This window comes from Scomber scombrus, chromosome 14, assembly GCF_963691925.1.
Source record: "Scomber scombrus chromosome 14, fScoSco1.1, whole genome shotgun sequence".
NCBI classification, from domain to species: Eukaryota; Metazoa; Chordata; class Actinopteri; order Scombriformes; family Scombridae; genus Scomber; species Scomber scombrus.
Window position 1 is genome coordinate 16,345,370 of NC_084983.1, and position 18,092 is coordinate 16,363,461.

Sequence of the window (18,092 nt, forward strand, 5' to 3'; positions counted from 1 at the left end):
TTTTCCAGTCCCTGATCAACGAAGTCCTCCGAGAATTCCTTAACAAAGATGTTTTTGTGTACATAGATGATATTTTGATACATTCTGGAAATATGAACGAACATGTAGCCACGGTCAGAAAGGTTCTGACTCGTCTGTTGGAAAATGGACTATATGTGAAGGCTGAAAAGTGTGAATTTCACAAGAGCCAGGTGACCTTCTTAGGCTACATCATCTCCAGCGGTCAGGTCAAGATGGATCCTTCAAAGGTACAGGATGTACTTAATTGGCCTTCCCCCACAGGTCGTAAAGAGTTGCAACGCTTCCTGGGGTTCGCCAACTTCTATAGGAAGTTCATTAAGGGGTTCAGCTCTGTAGCCGCCCCCCTCCATGCTCTAACCTCTTCCAAGTCTGTCTTTCAGTGGTCTCCGCCTGCAGAGGAGGCCTTCCAGCGCCTGAAGAAATCCTTCGCAGCAGCCCCGGTCCTCACCTTGCCCGACCCCGCCGAACAATTCATTGTTGAGGTGGACGCCTCGGATATGGGGGTTGGTGCTGTCCTGTCCCAGAGGTTGGGTAAGGATGGAAAGATTCATCCATGTGCTTACCTCTCTAGAAAACTGTCCCCTGCAGAAAGAAATTATGCTGTGGGGGACCGGGAGCTGCTGGCGGTTAAAGTGGCGCTGGAAGAATGGAGACATTGGCTGGAGGGGGCGGCCCTCCCGATCCTGATCTGGACCGACCACAAGAACCTGCAGTACATCAAGTCTGCCAAGAGGCTAAATCCACGTCAGGCCAGGTGGGCAATGTTCTTCTCCCGCTTCAATTTTGTCTTGTCATACAGACCCGGTTCTAAAAACAAGAAGCCTGACTCCCTCTCCAGAATCTTCTCCCATGACGATGCAGAGGGAAAAGAGACCCCCATTGTGCCCCCAGAACGGGTTCTGGGAGCCTTCACATGGAATGTGGAAACTAAGGTCATTGAAGCCAACCGCCGCAACCCTGCTCCGGCTCCTCCTCCGCCAAACCGGCTTTTTGTACCACCAAATCTCCGGAGTGAAGTTATTCAGTGGGGACACTCATCCCCCTTATCATGCCATCCTGGGGTTAAACGTACATTGTTTCGCCTGGCCGAAAGGTTTTGGTGGCCAGAGATAAAGAAGGATGTCTGTGAATTTGTCTCTGCTTGCTCTGTGTGTTCCCAACAGAAGTCATCTAATGCTCCCCCTGCTGGTCTCCTTCATCCTCTACCCATACCTCATCGCCCCTGGTCGGACATCTCCATAGACTTTGTCACAGGTTTGCCAGACTCCCAGGGTCACACTGTTGTCCTCACCACTGTTGACAGGTTTTCCAAAATGGTGAAATTCATTCCTCTCCCCAAACTCCCATCCGCCAAAGAAACTGCTGAGGTTTTGTTAAGGAGGGTATTCAAAGATTTTGGGTTCCCACAAACCATCCTGTCCGACCGGGGGCCCCAATTCATAGCACAATTCTGGAGGGCTTTCTGTGAGCTAATTGGGGCTAAAGCTAATCTGACTTCTGGTTATCACCCCCAGAGCAACGGCCAGACGGAGAGGGTAAACCAACAATTGGAGGCTGGTTTGCGCTGTCTCACCTCCCAGAATCCCTGCAATTGGTCCAAGTCCCTACCTTGGGTTGAGTTTGCACACAACACCCTGCCCTCTTCATCCTCCGGCTTAACCCCCTTCCAAGTGGTTTTCGGTTATCAACCTCCTCTCTTCAGAGCTCTGGAGAGAGATGTTCCGGTGCCGTCCGCTGCTGCCCTAGTCCGTCGGTGCCGAGGCATGTGGGCCCGTGCAAGGGAAGCTCTCCTGAAAACCTCCCAGTCCTACAAGAAGTCTGCCGACCGCCGCCGCCGCCCTGCTCCAGACTACGCTCCTGGTCAGAAGGTGTGGCTATCCTCCCGTGGTCTCCCTCTCCGAGTCCAGTGCCGTAAGTTGTCCAAGATTTATTGGACCGTTCCCCATCTCAAAGATCATTAACTGTTCTGCTGTCAGACTGCAGCTTCCCAGGTCCTCCAAGATCCACTCCACTTTCCATGTCAGCTGCATTAAGCCTTTCAAGGAGAGCCCACTTGTCCCAGCCACCAGACCCCCTCCTCCCCCCCGGCTCGTTGGTGGGGGCCCGGTGTACACCGTGAAGAAGCTGCTGGCGGTCAGGCGGCGGGGCCGGGGCCGGGGCCTGCAGTATCTTGTGGACTGGGAGGGATACGGCCCGGAGGAAAGATCCTGGGTGCCCTCTCGCCATATCGTGGACCCCCACCTCATTAAGGACTTTCACCGTTCCCAAGGTCCTGGGCCGCCGGGTGTCGGCCCTAGGGGGGGGGGGGGGTACTGTCAGGGCCCGTTAGTGCCTGTTAGGGTTTTAGTTGATTTTCTGTTCTTGTTGTGCCACTTCCTGTTTTATTTTGAAGTCCTTGTCTTACCCCTGTCTTCCTGTCAAGTTTCCCGCCTGTGTGATTGCTTTCCCCTCCCTAATGTGTTTCACCTGTGTCTAGTTGTCTTCCCCCTCCTTGTGTATTTAAGCCGTGTCTCCCCTCCCCTCTGTGCCAGATCGTCTTGTCCTTAGAGTCAGAGTTCCAGCGTATAATTTCCTTGAGTATCTCCCTGTGTATGACCAGCTTTTGATCCGTGACCTAGATTATAGCCAGCCGATTACCTGTACCTTCGCCTATTCTACTGCCTGCCTGGTTTTGACCCCTGCCTGTAATAAACGACTCTGATTCAGCCTGAGCCCTCCGGTTCCTCGTTTGTGTCCCGATCTGTACCTGATAGACACTCTGTTGCAAAAGAGATTTTTAATCTCAATGAGGTTCTCCTGGTAAAATGAAAGAAAAATACAATAAAAAATCAAAACAAAAATAAACAGGATTAACACAGCACTGCATGTTAAAATACCATAAGCCAAAAGTAACGTCTTGTGGTAATTAGTGCAAATGTTGGCCGGCTAGCTGTCACTTTACAAGTGAAATACAATCTTAGAAGCATGACGGGTTGTCCTAAATGTTGAGTGTTATAAAAGGGCAGAAATAAATCACAAACAGTACATACTGCAAAAAGCACTAAGTGGACTTCTTGGAAAAAGAAAAAAAACATCTTGTGTCAGCTTTCGTAGGTAATACAGGATGTGCTCTAGTGAGAACTTAACAGTGCATCTCCTAATAAAGCTGGCCCTCAAATGTCAGTGGAACACTGTCATGGGAATGTCTCCCTCAAAGCCCTGAAGCATTGACACGGTTTCCACAAATATGTCCAAAGATTGATTCATTTTCGTCTAAAAAAATAGAAACTCTGCACACTAGCTACAGTATAATTTTAGTTTTCTATTTACTCAAACAAAAAGTGTGGAGAATTATTGTTTTTAACCGTGACAACTGGACAACTGAAAACATTTTTTAAAAATGTTTTCATTTAACATTTTAAGCTTGACAAGTTTTGACTGCTGGCTAATTAGCTGGCAATTAACTCAGCACTGTTAGACAGTTATCCTTTTAAATGGTGAAATCACATTTTGCTGGAGGAGGGAGTCTAATGAGGTAACAAGATTATTGAAAAGATGTGGTGAATGTGATGTTAAAGAGAAAATGCACCAAATCACGTGTGGAGGAAAATCATCACTGTTCTGGCATCTACAGGCTTAAATGATCAAATCTGTTGAATTTGGCACTACACCTAAGTGATGTAACATTGCGTATTGTGCTCTAAGGACCTTCAACCTTGATCGCTGGTATTAGCTTAAGAAAGCACAGTACAGATGAAACATAGGTTGCATAGGTTTAAGTACACCAATGTCCATCAAATAGCAGGAAAGTGCTGGGAAATTAGAAAAAACAACAACAATGAGACAAGCAAAGACTGTTTTTAAAATATGGATTTTTGTTTAACACACACAAAGGCAATTATCATCCTTTGGAGAAGAATAACCTGACAGTACAGTTGTCTCACAAAGGAAATAGAGATTGAGCTTTTTGTCCATCACAGTTGGCTTTCAGGTAAAAGGACATCACTGGTAAAAATGTGAAAAAAATTAAACTGATTGAGCTTACAGTGGAAAGGCCTAAAATCAGAGTGGTGGCCAATGTAGTACTGCTGTAAGGTTAGGGTTAGGGTTAATAGGAAGCAGAATATTTAGCCTGTGTGTAGTTATCCTTTGAGTCCAGTCTACAGATTATTGCTGAGTGAAAATGAATTAATATTTAATTGTTAAAGTGTTGTAATTTTATTTCATCGTGCCTAGTCTAGTCATTGAATCTGAGTGATACACGAGCTGTAACAGTTGCAAAAATGGGTGTGGATGAAAAAAATATGAATTGTGAGAATTTTGATGTAGAAATTATGTGTCAAAAGATGGCAGCCAGACTTTTTAATCAAGGTTCCACATATTGTCACAAAAAAACCCTAATTTGGTTTGGTGAATACATACCAGTGCCAGTTGGCAAAACTTCTGTTGCTCAAATAAATAATCAAGTAAGTTAATGTGACTTTTATTACGGTGGATACTGATCATTATGTTAGTGTAAATGTTGTGAAACAGTGTGGAAAAAAAAATGTAAATCAAAAGAATTATGTCAGCTGAGAATTGCTTTGTTTTTCAAGGATAAGGCTAGGTGTTTATTGATATTTCCTTTATTGTCAACAAATGCCAACCTTATCCTTTTACCAATATGTGGTATTTTTTTGTGAACATCTGACATTTCAACATGTATTTTGCAAATTCCAGAAAATACTGAAATTATTTTTCTCCTTTGAATTGCTCAAGCTGAATGAAACAGGTACATGGACTTCATCATCTGAGAATGTGTTTAGAGGAAAAAAAAATAATCCAATACTGCGTGTATTACTGTGGTGCATCATATTAAATGATTGATATTTGAAGTAAAACAAAAAACAATACCAACACTGATTATTTTGGACATTAATATCTTTTCTTTTTTATTAAGACAAGAACTTTTCATTGTTTTGTAAAAATGTCTATTTATGAACCAATACAAAATGTGTATGGGAATGTGGATCTCCTTTTCTCCATTAATACACATTAACATTTCCCAAAAACAGCAGAGAGACAAAAAGAATCAACCTAAAAACAATGACTGGTGAAACAATCAAAACTTTTTGGGAATCAACCAAGCTTCCAAAGGCGGTGGTGTGTTGAAAGTGACAGTAGTACAGCCACAACACGTTTCTGATCCTGCTTCATTAAACAATGTACGCTTTATATCCTATGTCAACACAAAGCAATACTTAACACATCTTTTACAGTGCACCAAATATTAAGAAAAATACAGAAAACATGTACAACATATATGCAAAATATCTCACCAATTTTGCCTCTTGGGTCTAAAATAATGTGTTGCACTTGATTTGATGAGGATGCATTGTACTTTCTTTTATGTCATCGATAGGTGGGGCCTAAATTTTGCATTCTACCTGAGATGCAGTCACATCGGTCAACAACGCATGAACCTGAGACAGGGCATTATCAAAAGAATTTAATGTGGAAAAAAAAATACATATGTTAAGACCAAAGTCCCTTTTTTTTTTTTTTTTTTAAACTTTACTGGGCATTTAATATAAATTAAAATACACACAATAACTGAAATTATCAATCTGTAAATTTACTTCAAATTGGATCCTCACCATTTCTGAATATTTAAAACTACTGAAATTATATTTTTTATAATGCTTTGTTCAAGTTACATTTTACATTGGAACTTTTGGAGAGCAAAAACTCTTATTTGACCATACATTATTTGGAGAAACCTCACAAAAAGGTTTTAATATTCACAAACAAAAATAATTCATCAACCTTAAGGGAGAAGACGATATTCAGTTCTATTCCTTTATTGGCAAGTACATGTTCTGAAGTCTGATTTTTAATGGAAGCTGCCACATGTCACTCAAGCGAAATAGTGCTCACTGTCAAATACAAATCACACAATCTCAGTCTTACAGATGAGGTGACATCTGCTCTGTGATTCATAAAGCAACGATAACAAGTCAGCTAATAATTTTTATCAGACACCAGACCATAAAACATCTAACCTAATCAGAACCCTTTTCCCACCCCCACCCATCCACGTAACAAACACAAAACAGTGTCGTCAGCATACAGTGTTAACTTAGTGGTAAATTCCTTAGTGAGTACAGTTTAAACGTTTAAATTAACTCAAGTTTTCATAGAAGAAGATACAGTTGAAGAGAGTTGGACACATAGCATCTTTGATCTTTGTCTGCAGCATTCCTCCTGTAGCCTCCATATACAACTGCCACATCCAATGTGAAAAGCTAAAACAAAAGTCCACAGCTCCCACCCAGCCTATCTGTTGTCATGTAAAACTGCAGAAAGAATATTTAATGCCTTTTATTTAATTTTTTTTAAATGCACAAATGCTCAGGAAAGTGAAATTTGTGTAATGCACTTCACAATAACCTCATTAACTGCCTTTGGACGACACCAAACCCACCATATCAATATGGAAAATATGAAAAGACAGAATGCTGTCTTCATGCATGAAGATGATATATTAAAGCTATCACATTGTTAATGTGTTGCGATCTAAACTGCACATTGACAAATTCCAATCAAATACCTTAACATGCCAATAAAGTATTGAACCTTGGATGTGTTCACACAGCAAGCAAAGTCCCAAAGAATTCATTAACTTTTCAAAGAGGGATTGTAGTTCAGTGAAGCTGAGTTTTATGATTAGATATGACTGAGTGATATTTATCATATATTAATCTTTCTGATAAGGAAATGTATTTAATCATTAAAACAATTAACTATAATGGAAAACGAAATTACTCAAGTTAAAAGATTGGGGTTACTGATAGAGAAAATGCCACTTAAAGGCCCAATGAAACAAAACAAAAAAAATATTTTCAACGTTTTAATCCCATGTTATTATGTTAATTATTCATTTATCTCTTCTTACATGCCGACTTTATGTGAGAAAATCAACGTCAGAGTATTTTTATGTCTAAATCGCTGTTTTCTCATCCTGCAAAACGGTTTCAAATGTTTGACTCATCCCGCACTCAGGCGTTTACAAAAGTTCATCCAATCAATTGTGACCTTGTGGCGAGTAGCTAGCCACACTGCTCATAAAGAAAAGCGCACTTCACACTTCTTTGTGGGTCATACTAGCTAAAAGAGCAATATCAGACAGAGATAGGAAGAGATGTGTGTTTAGATATCAGTGGGCAAACACTTCAATGTGGCTGAGGTCTAATGTATTCATCTCTCCCTCGTCCTCCTCCTGATCTAACAACAGGTGAGGGGGAGGTGTGTGTGGAGCCAACGGTCCTCTGTAGCTCTGTTTCTGTCTGCAGCTTCATGGCATGCTTAACTCTGTGAGTACTTGCTCATGGGTGAATGTTGGGTCTCCGTAAAATAAAGAGTACGGTCTAGACCTGCTTTATGTGAAAAGTGCCCTGAGGTAACTTCCAATTAAATGCAAAGGATTTGTTTTAAATCCTTCTTGTAACTGTGCTTTGCTCAAATATTCCATTTTAACCTGGAAAAACGTCACAGTGCAGAACCTGAGGACACTAACTTTGGTTTCATGGGGCCTTAAAGTAAACATCAGCAATTTTATTTTATTTGTGGTGGGTTTTAAAAAAAAGTTTTGAATACTGATGTAATAATATGTGGTGAGGATTTAAAAAAATTTTTGCTTATGGTTTTCTCAAGCTGTAGTGTTCCCTTGGATCATGGTGAATTTACCTGTAGAAATTATACAATTATGATAATAAATAACAAAACTAAAAGGCTAAAACGTGGCGTTAATGCATTTTTGCTGAAGTGTTCGATTTGAATAAAACTCATTGTTAATGTCCAATCTCTAAAATTAACATTGCTTCGTTATGATTGGGCAATAAATTGATATTATATATCAATATCATGATATGTGACTAGATATCATCTGAGATTTTTGGATATTGTAATATTTCGATATGACATATATGGCATTATCTTTTCCTGTTTTTAAAGGCTACATTACTATAAAGTAATAGTCTGAACTTACCAGACTGTTCTAGCTGTGTTTATTACTTTACTTTATTAATGCTTTTACCAATCCACATTACAATAAAACATATTGTGTTGTTTGATTTTGCCCTTGGCCTAATGCATTTTATTAAAAAGAAGCAAACATTGAAGGTTCTAATCTTGCTCTGCAGTAAAAAATGTTTAACAATATGAGGATGGTCAACAAACTCCAAGATATCATTTTCACTTTTTTTCCCGCAAATAATGTGGTTTTATATTTGGCCAATTGTGCAACTTTGATTAAAACAAACAGAAGTCACAATATGTTCCCTAATAAATACAAGTTCTTGAAGTAAAGCTGCAACCACTGTCTGGGTTGATGCTACGCTCTAATTTAACTTTGTTTATTTATGAGTTATCATTAGCATTGATAAAATGTTGCAAGCCATGTGATATCAAGAGTAGAGACTCATTAAGCAGGCTTCTTGCTGTGTGAACACATAATACCAACAGACAATGCCATCAATAGACCCTCATTGCCATGTTAAGAAGCTAGGGCATCAATGCAAATCATGGATTAACACCACAGAGCACAACATGTGTATTAAGTTCAGTTACAAACAATTAATTACTTTTGGCATTCCTCAGTGCTCCCCAGCTGGCACAGCAAAACGGACTGATAGATAGTTTTGGCAGGTGATATGGAGCCGCCCCCCAACCCCCCTCTGCCTCCTCCCTGGGGTCAGCTGAGGGAAGAAAAAGACATCCAAGTGTGAATCTGCATTCTTGGTTTAGACCTATGCGCACAGTTTATAAACCATGCTCTCAGATTCATAATTCGTGCCCTTGAGTTATGAATCCCTGCCCATGGATTTTTTTTGCAGGGATTTTTTTGTGTCCGTTTTGGATAGTGGAAAGCTACATTACCCATGAGCCTTAAGATGTTGTGTATAGTGTAGGCACACACAGCGTCTACACTATACCGTTTAGCTGGGTGCTGATTGGAAGCTGTTTGCTGTTCAGGTGTGTTGAGAATAAACAGAATAAACGTTGATTTCTGGGATGACGTGGCAATATTAATTGAGAAATGATGATTTAATATTAAATATCCTCAGCCACATATTCTCCGAAATATAAAGCTAAATGAGCAACTTCCCCATTTTACAATCAATTGCGTTTGAGGGCATGGATTTCAAATCACAGGGCACAGTTTACAAATCATGGGTATGGATTATGGTTTGATTATGATACATGGATTAAAATTTTGAGAGCTCGGTTTATAAACTATGCGCATAGATTTTCAAACCGAGTACAGATTTATACATGGATCTCTTTTTTTTCTTAGCAGACCCTGTGGGGGGGGTTCATACATAAAGCAAGGTAGAGAAGCAAAAATGTGTCTTAGCGTGTACATAAAAAACCAATACCAAAACAGTTTTAAATGTTTAAGCACTCAAGCTGCTGGATCAAAGCAAAAAACATATATATATATATATATATATATATTTATATATAGAAGGTGTGATAGAGGTGAAAAGACTGGCCTGTCTCTTGGAGCATTTCTTAGTTTGAAGACATTTGCTTTCCCAAACATTTGCTTGTTTTACAGTTTGACGAAACTCACAATGAGCGTGATACAATAAAATTCACAAAGGTACTCCACTTCAATTCTAATAAGTCGTAAAAAATATTTCTTAGTAAGGATTAGTGTATAATACAGCTATAATTCCATTGGCTTGATTTACATTGAATTATGTGTGAATAGGATAACATGAACCTGCTGATGGGAGGACCAGGACAGCCGCGACCTTTTTATGTTTTGTTTTACGTATTCTTAAAATTAACATTCATTTTAATGTGTTTTACTTTGGATTTTTGTTAAGGCTGCTTCTCTTTTGAGTTATGTACAGGTTACCAGCATCTCTTGGCTACTGGTTGGCCGATATTAATACCAAATATTTTTTAAACAGTCTTTCATCGCTGAGGCAACTTGACTGAGAGATTGCCAAAAAACAGCTTGAAAACAATTTACATTTTCTTACCCTCCTATTGGTAAGACGAAATAAACTCGAGTGAGAGCAGATGGAAATCAATAGAATCTCATCATTAAAACTCAATAAAAGCCTGTTGGAAAACAGGGCATCCATTCAGCCAAATAGAAGAAAAATTAATAATAATAAATACCTAAGAGAGGAAGAAATCAAAATAATGAAATAGCGGCTCAATGAGAAAAAAAAAGTAGTAGGTAATTGTTTAAGAGGCAGTAGTATATGTGCTCTGAAGAATTAACTGAGGTTGCGAAGCGTTAATTAAAAAATTAAATTGGCCCAATAAAATGGGAAGATTATTTCATATTATTCTTTGCTGCCCATTTTTTGATTATATTTTGAATATTGTTGCAGGGAGGCCCGATAGAGAACATCAAAACTGTTTCTCATATATGTCCTTTGTACAATGATATGTAAAGCATTCCATGCATTTTGGGGGCTGTCAACACTTCAGGAAACAAAAAAAAAGGAAGTAAGGGAAGTAATGGCTTGAGACAAATCACAGTATACTGGAACGTTTTTGTTATGCAGGAGAGGCATGTGTGCAGACACATTTAGGGGAATGAATAAAGTGTCTGTGTAATTTTACCCTCATACAAAAGCCAACAGCACATTGGTAATTACGAGTGGGGAAGATGAAACTGGAAAAAGGGGTACAACAAGGTTATGCAAATGACGATCAACACAAATCCAATTTATGGATAGAACGAAAAAATTTAGAACAAGGCACAGAATTTTCTGCAAATGGTTGAACTAAATAAAATTCGTACCAGCAGTTAGGGAGGTGTTGAATGGTGAAGCTCTCTACAGTGATTTCTGGCAACGTCTGGCGCACCCTCCCACCCCCAACCCATCCCCTTCTCAAGCTTACCGAAAACCCAAACCCTCCCATTTTTTGTCCTTTTTTGTAATTTTTTTTTTTTTTTTTTACACACAAAACATTCCATCTACATCTGCGGACTAGACTAAACAACGGCTTAAAACCAGGCCTTTCTTTAAACCTCTTTCTTCTAACTCCTCAACCCATCTACTCTCACTAAAAGTGATCCTGAACCAACTTAAATCTTTCCATCAACCTCAACTTTAACCCCCCCACCCCCATCTCTCCTTGCCCCGGCCCCAAAAACAGCTCGGTGTCCCAAAGAGGACACAAGAGTGAGGGGTCTTGCTTTGATTAGATGTAGTACTCTTTCTTTTCGTCCGAGTTGGTGTGGCCACCCTCTGCGTTGATGATGGCTGTATCTGCGTCCGCTGCATCATCTGCTCCTTTGGCTTCGTGTGTGAAGTAGGTACCTGAGGAGGAGGGGATGAAGGACAGTGTCACGGACTGGATAATAGCCTGCTGCTTAGATGATACAAAAGATTAAAATGTGCCCCAGCACCTAATTATGCAAATCCTCCACCGTGTGCCCATTTACAAAAACCTAACCTAACTAGCAACCTGTAATATTCAGATTATACATAATTTTCCCACTTCTTCATTCAGGATTGGCACATTAAAATCAGGGTTTTTGAAATTATCTCAAGCGTGGGGAAGAGCATGGCTCACACCTTCAAATTAACCTTGTCAAGTTCATCAAAGAAAAAAAAAAGAAAAGAAGAAGAAGCAAGCCGCTTCAAAAGTAATTTACAAGATTTATTCACATCCTATTACGGTAAAGGCTGATAATCAAGGCACTATTCCAGATCGAATGAGGGATCTGCCGTATGTGGAAAGAAACAGAAGCACAAATGCTGCAAGAGTGGTGACCTGAGATACATTTAGATTGAATCTGAGCAAAAATCCTCTCAGAGTTTTTTTCCCCCCTCCTCATCGTTCCTGTTCCACATCAGCTTTTTATGACAGTGAAATGAAAAAAATACTGAATCTGACATATTTAATCCTGATTTGGGCTATGAGCGCACATCATACCAAATCTGATCTGACTTCTGGCGATGCAGTTTAAACAGTCATGTCAGAATTATGCAGTAATCCGCCCCCGCTGCTAGTTAGTACAACCCTACTCCTACGCTTGTTCTCAGGGCTACGGGTCGTTTCAGGTAAGTGTTTTGTGAAGTAATTATTATGGGAAGTTACTGACGGAGGTATTTAAAAGTCGCCCTCAACATTCAAAATTTTTGGATGAATATTTCTCCCATTTGACTGCTCTGGGCTGCAGTCTCAAATCACAGCACCTCTGAATAAGTGTAGCCACAGACCAGAAACCAAAAGAATCATGTCGCGCTTTCAAGACTGCTCTTGATCATTATTGTTCTTTCATTAATATTCATATTGCATAAACAGCTTATTAACTTGTAAACATCTCACAAGCTCACATGCTCAGTGCCAACAGTTTAAAGTGGCCATTTTATTTGTTTACTTGCATCTTATTGACATCTTATATTGAAAAAAATGACATAATATGAAAAAAAGGTATTGTGACAAGAGTCAGAAGTGAGCATTGCAGGATAATTCAAGTTTATTACAGGCTGTGTCTGATTCTGGGTTACGGTTAGGGTTAGAACTTTAACGTGCGATGACACTGACGGGTACTAGACGTTGAAAAAAAAATCCCTGGCTCCATTTGACTTCTATTCAAAAAGCATCCACTTATCTCTAGAAATACTAAGAAAATTATTTTCTAAAAAGAGTCATTATAATCTCAATTGCTAAATTCAGGCTCCCTAATAGGTGTGATGGTGGCCATTTTGGAAATCTTTGCTCCATTAAAGACATATAGTGGCTTTTAAGTCTGTGTGTGGGTGTTGACTGACAGTTTGCTTGCCAGCTGCTCTCTCCTGTTACATAACTCACAGTTGGAGTTGGACTGCTGTTGCAATATTTAATAAGTTTAATCTTACTTGATTATGATATCTGTCCAGTTGGCACAATTTAACCAAAGTAGCTAATGTTAGCCAAAGTGTGCACCGCTCAGTGTTCCCAGCTGGAGTTAGCTTTGGTTTCAAAGTAATGGGTCTTGTTTCCAGGGGAGCGTGTTTATCTTCCCTCAGCCCTATGCTCAGTTTAATAATAAAATAAATAATTTCACCTGTCTTTCAAGCATTTTAATAGATGAAAAAACAGGTTAAGGGGGGGCAACAACATATTATGTGCATTAGGCAATGGCCATACCTGTGCTGTGGGAATGCAGGCTTAAGGAAACATAGGGCCTAATTTTGAGGAGAGTAACATTTCTTAGAAATAGGGGAAGATAGAGCTGTGCCTGTTTCGGGAGCCGTTCATGCTCTGGAAACATGCCACACTCTTTATCTGGAAGTCTCTATATGGAAAAGATGATGTAGACCATAAACTCCAACTCAAACAGCCTCCAGTGTAAAACAATAGGTGATGTCACACTTGACCATATGGTGCATGCACAACTATGGTGGACACTATAGGTCAATTACCAGCATTTAGGACAATTTAGGAAATAGTTTAACCATTTACTTTAGGTTTGACTAAACTGGGGCTTTCTTTACAACATCTCTGATTGTCTGACTAGTCCTCCTGTTCTCCTCAGACATTATTTTAAGTGATGTTGCCAGATCTCAGCAATTAATTTAGTGAGTATAATGTTATTATTACTCATAAAAAGATGGCCAAAACTACAAAAACGAGATCCCAGTTGTAATAAACCGGAATCATCCTTTAACATCTGCCTAGTAATTTCCCCCTAGGCAGAATTACATTACAATGAGGCTGCACCAGATAGTGCCTTCAGTGCTAATCACATAAGACTCAGTGAACTTGACGTTGAGATCAGGATGTTTTTATTTACGTAACACATAACAGACACAAAAAGATTGACGCTACTAGTTTTTACGGCAATCGAGCTAAACTATATCGTCAGGTCCAAACAGTTGTTGACAGACAGCAGCAACACAAGCCGAGCCAGCGTTTCACTGACTGAGAGAGTGAGGTTGATTGCAAATAATGAACTATGTCAGGTTTACCGTGTACCAGCCCTATAAAAAAAAAAATACCGGCAATCATGTGCACCTTACTACAGTTTAACAGTGTTATCTCAGCTCACAAACATTTCGGTTCACCTCTGAGATCCATCAGTCACCAGACAAATTACATCATGTTTACTGTACGTGAACACACAGCTTCTGGATGGAAAAGCCTGAGGGGAAACATTGAGTTGAGTATTATCATTAAATAAAAAAATAAACTAGCTTGTCGACACCTTTAAATTCCCTCATTCACACTATTTCCTCTCTAAAGTGGTTCATTCTTTCAATTCCATTTCCTCCTGCTCAAGAAATATGAAAGTGTGAAATCTGTTATAGATTATAATTATTTTTGTGTTATGAGGGCAGCATACACGATATTACTCACTATCAATAACCTGTAGTCTTAATAGCAGACTTGCTATTTTTTAAAATGGCACGGAGGAGTTTTTTTTACAGCAACAGGGTTGCAAATTAGAAAGTGAATTTATTTAAGCTGCAGATTTCTAAAATATATATTCTTTAGCATCAATTCACCTGTTCTATTCAATTTAGTTTTTTAAAATATTTAATTCATGATGTACTAACATACTTGTAAAGTAGTTGTATATCCTTCTAGTTTTTATGTTTTTATTTTGCCAACCTTCTTTCTCATCTTCTCTAAATAAAAGGGCAGATAATTATTTGCCAACTATTTTAGTGAACAGTGCCGATGGGAGATTCATAAAACACCCACGTCAGGTTTTCCACACATCATGCCGATGATGTACGGCAGTAGGCTGTGGTGTTATCGGCTGATTGCACCAGGTTACTGCTGTCAAATCAGTGGCCCAAATGTTGCAGAGCCCAGTGTTTGAATGCTGCTGTGGATGTGTGAATATTGTAAGATGGTGTAAGCCAACACACTGAATCAACTGAACAACATCTGAGCTGTGATTGGACACACTTCACTTTTTCCGGTACTCTACCTTTGTGTCTTGCAAAGTAGCGTCCCAAAACGATGAGTAGACAGAGCATGGCAAAGACAACCACAGCTACCACTCCTCCAATCACTGCATGGTCCACCGTTCTTGGCGCTCCCTCTCCAGCTCGTGAATCTAAAAGTAAAAGAAAAAAACAAACTCAGTGCAGATAGACGACAGCACTCAGCGTTATATCTTGAGAATAGCAGTCAGCCACCATCTGTGCAGGAATGTCTCCGTTAAATGGAAGTAATGTGATAAATATGTAGATTATACTTTATGTAAGGCACGTAAATGGAAGATCTCTGCAGTAAGAGAAGTGATTAAGAACTGCCACATGTTGCTGCCATTAATGGAAGTGATTGAAAACACTTTTCACCATGTGGTTGACCAGGTTGCCCATCTATTGCACATCTGCATGTACAGTAATGTCATGAATTTTTGTAATGTGCTTCAAAAAAATTAATCCAACAGTTTTTGATTTTTACTGACTGAACTTAAATACACCATGGAAACAGAAAGATACATATTGAAGATAGTATTCACTAGTGTACTTGATATATGGTAAATGGACTGAACTTTGGGTGCCTGTGGCTCAGGAGTGAGTCGCCCATTAATTGGACGATTGGCGGTTCGATCCACAGCTCGCCTGTCAAAATGTCTTCGGGACAAGATACTGAACCCCAAATTGCTCCTGATGGCTGCGCCAGTGGTGCGTGAGTGTGTGTGAATGTGCATTAGATTTAATTCAGATCCTGATGAGCAGATTGGCACTTTGCATCGTAGTCTCTGCCACCAATGTATGAATATGTGTGAATGAGTGAATGCTGACATTTACTGTAAAGTGCTTTTAGTGGTCGGAAGACTAGAAAGGCGCTATATAAGTTCAGTCCATTTACCATATACTACATTTATTCCAATGGTATTCAGCAACAACTGAATGACATACAGAACTGCTAGTTTGCTGCCCCTAGCACTGAAAATAAGGGAAATCACTCATGGCAGGCATGTCATTCATTTGTATACAGGATGAAATGTTTCTACAAAACTCTTTTCAGACCCAGAAAACCTGATAGCTTGTTGGTCAAATACAGTATTGGTCTGATTATAAGATGATATTTTATTCTGGAAATTATGTTAAATTATGTTGTCGGACCTTGATAGGACACACTGGACTCTGGAGGTGACTGCATAATTCTGCAACAGTTTCAATTGTTGTTGTGCGACAATTTTGACCGTGACTTTACCGAGGCGACGCAAGTATACCCAATCAGCACTGACTCAACCTAAAATCCCACCCAGGAATTTTTCAGTGCAGCACAGAGTCCAAGGCAGGGAGTCGTTTTGCCCAACGTAAAAGTTCTGGGAGATTGTCTTTCAGGGGCGGTTCCTGCTATGGAGACACGTGCCAATGGTCACGGCCCTGTAAAATTACCCCTAAGTTCCTGCAGCGGAAAGAGCCCTAAAGTTACAGTGTGGAAAATGCTGTTTGGGAAAATTCTCCTAGACTGACCTCAACCATCTTTTAACTTAAATCTAACAATTTTTTTCACCTGTTACATAATCTTAACAATATTAAGGCATGGTTAGTCTGGTTTGGTTGACTTGAAATTATTATTATTTTTGCCTGTGGCTAGTTCTGGTCCTTTTCTTTTTTTTTGTTTGATGTTAAGTTCTTGACCTCGTCCATTATTTTGTGTTGCTTACTTTGCATTTAAATAAATAAATGTATTTTCCTTTGAATTATTCAACATTCTTGCCTTCTTTGTTTCTCCCACAACAAGATGTTTTCCCCCTGCTCTGTGTCTCTGGCTGACATTTCAATAACCACTCTATAAAACTGCCACAACAATAATGGTTTAGATTGCAATCAAGAATTGATTAACCTGAGCAGGAACAGGATCATCACATTCCTGCTGGACTGAGAAACCACTCAGTGTTTGACCTTTCCTTAAGAATCTAATGGGGATGTTTCTTGCATCACCCTCATGTTCAATGCTTTAAGAAAATAACATCTTAATAGAAATCTGCAGAAGAAAATTTTACACAACCTTGCACACAACAAAACATGATCAAATCATTCATTGAGGGGGAAATAGTTAATCATGTTTTTAACTTCCTGAGCATGCTTTAAGTAAAAAAAGAAAAAAAAACCTTTTATTGGACAACAAGCTGCCAAAGCTCTTGGCTTTAATGCTATGTGAAAGCTATTGATCAAGTGTAAGGATCCATGACAACCCAAAGTTAATATCCGTTTGTGGATGTGATTGGCCCTTCACGGCACAAAGGAGGAGCACATTTTTTCATCAATGAAGCAGACAACTACTATAGGAAAGTAAGTGGAGGGGTGGAGTTGGTGGAGAGACGATGATTCACATGGATAAATCTTGCATTGAGATGTAAATTGGAATTTAAAAACGTCATATAATGTATAGATTATAGATTCTTCTTTGTGCTCTTCACTTCCTATCTAATGTCTTTTAAAGACTTATCTTGCAGTGAATGCCAGAAAAGGTGCAGTCAGGACACTGAACAACAGCCAGTTCTTAGGAATCTGTTCACGTGGAGTAGACCATCAGCCTCCACCATCCATTAGCTGAAGTAACTCACTAAAACCCTTCCACACTCCATCCTAGTTCGACACTCAAGGGATTTACTGAGTGAGCATCAGGAAACAGAAAGTGCAGGCCCCAATTTGTTAACGAATAACAGAAACAGAGAGAGAAACATTATGGATAACATCAGCCACCACCCACCCCTTCACTTCTACATTACCCAACCTGCAGGAATAAAGGAGGGAGGGGTGGAAACGGAGCAGAGCTGCCTGTCAAACTCAACAAAACATTACCTGATAGATCTAATAGGTTATTTTGACTTCAGATTTTCTTTTTTAGTGCTGGGCAGATTCAATTAAACTGAGCAGGAATCCTGACATCCAATTCGCTCTTGTCAGGCTGCTAAAGCTGTGCTTTAACACACTTTCCTATTACGATGTTAATGTGGACTTTGGCTTTAGGGGAAGATGAGAGTGTGTGTGTGGTGTGGTAAAGGTGGTGGGGGTGACTTGAGCGGTTGCAGAGAGTTATTCATGGTTGTCTATAGCAAACGTCCCTGGTATAAATTCATTTCCTATAGAGAGGGAGTGAGATAAATGAACACA

The 18,092-nt window shown here is 39.6% G+C and overlaps 1 protein-coding gene across 1 annotated transcript in view; it reads right to left on the bottom strand.

Moving 5' to 3' along the window:
- Positions 1 to 11,211: 11,211 nt before the first annotated feature.
- cadm1a (cell adhesion molecule 1a) overlaps positions 11,212 to 18,092 on the bottom strand; it is a 393,907-nt gene continuing 387,026 nt past the window's right edge. The window contains exons 11-12 of the mRNA XM_062432889.1: positions 14,939 to 15,067; positions 11,212 to 11,330 (exon numbers count right to left, since the gene is read on the bottom strand). Of these exons, the coding sequence (XP_062288873.1) occupies positions 11,212 to 11,330; positions 14,939 to 15,067 (248 nt within the window). The remainder of the gene's footprint in view (positions 11,331 to 14,938; positions 15,068 to 18,092) is intronic.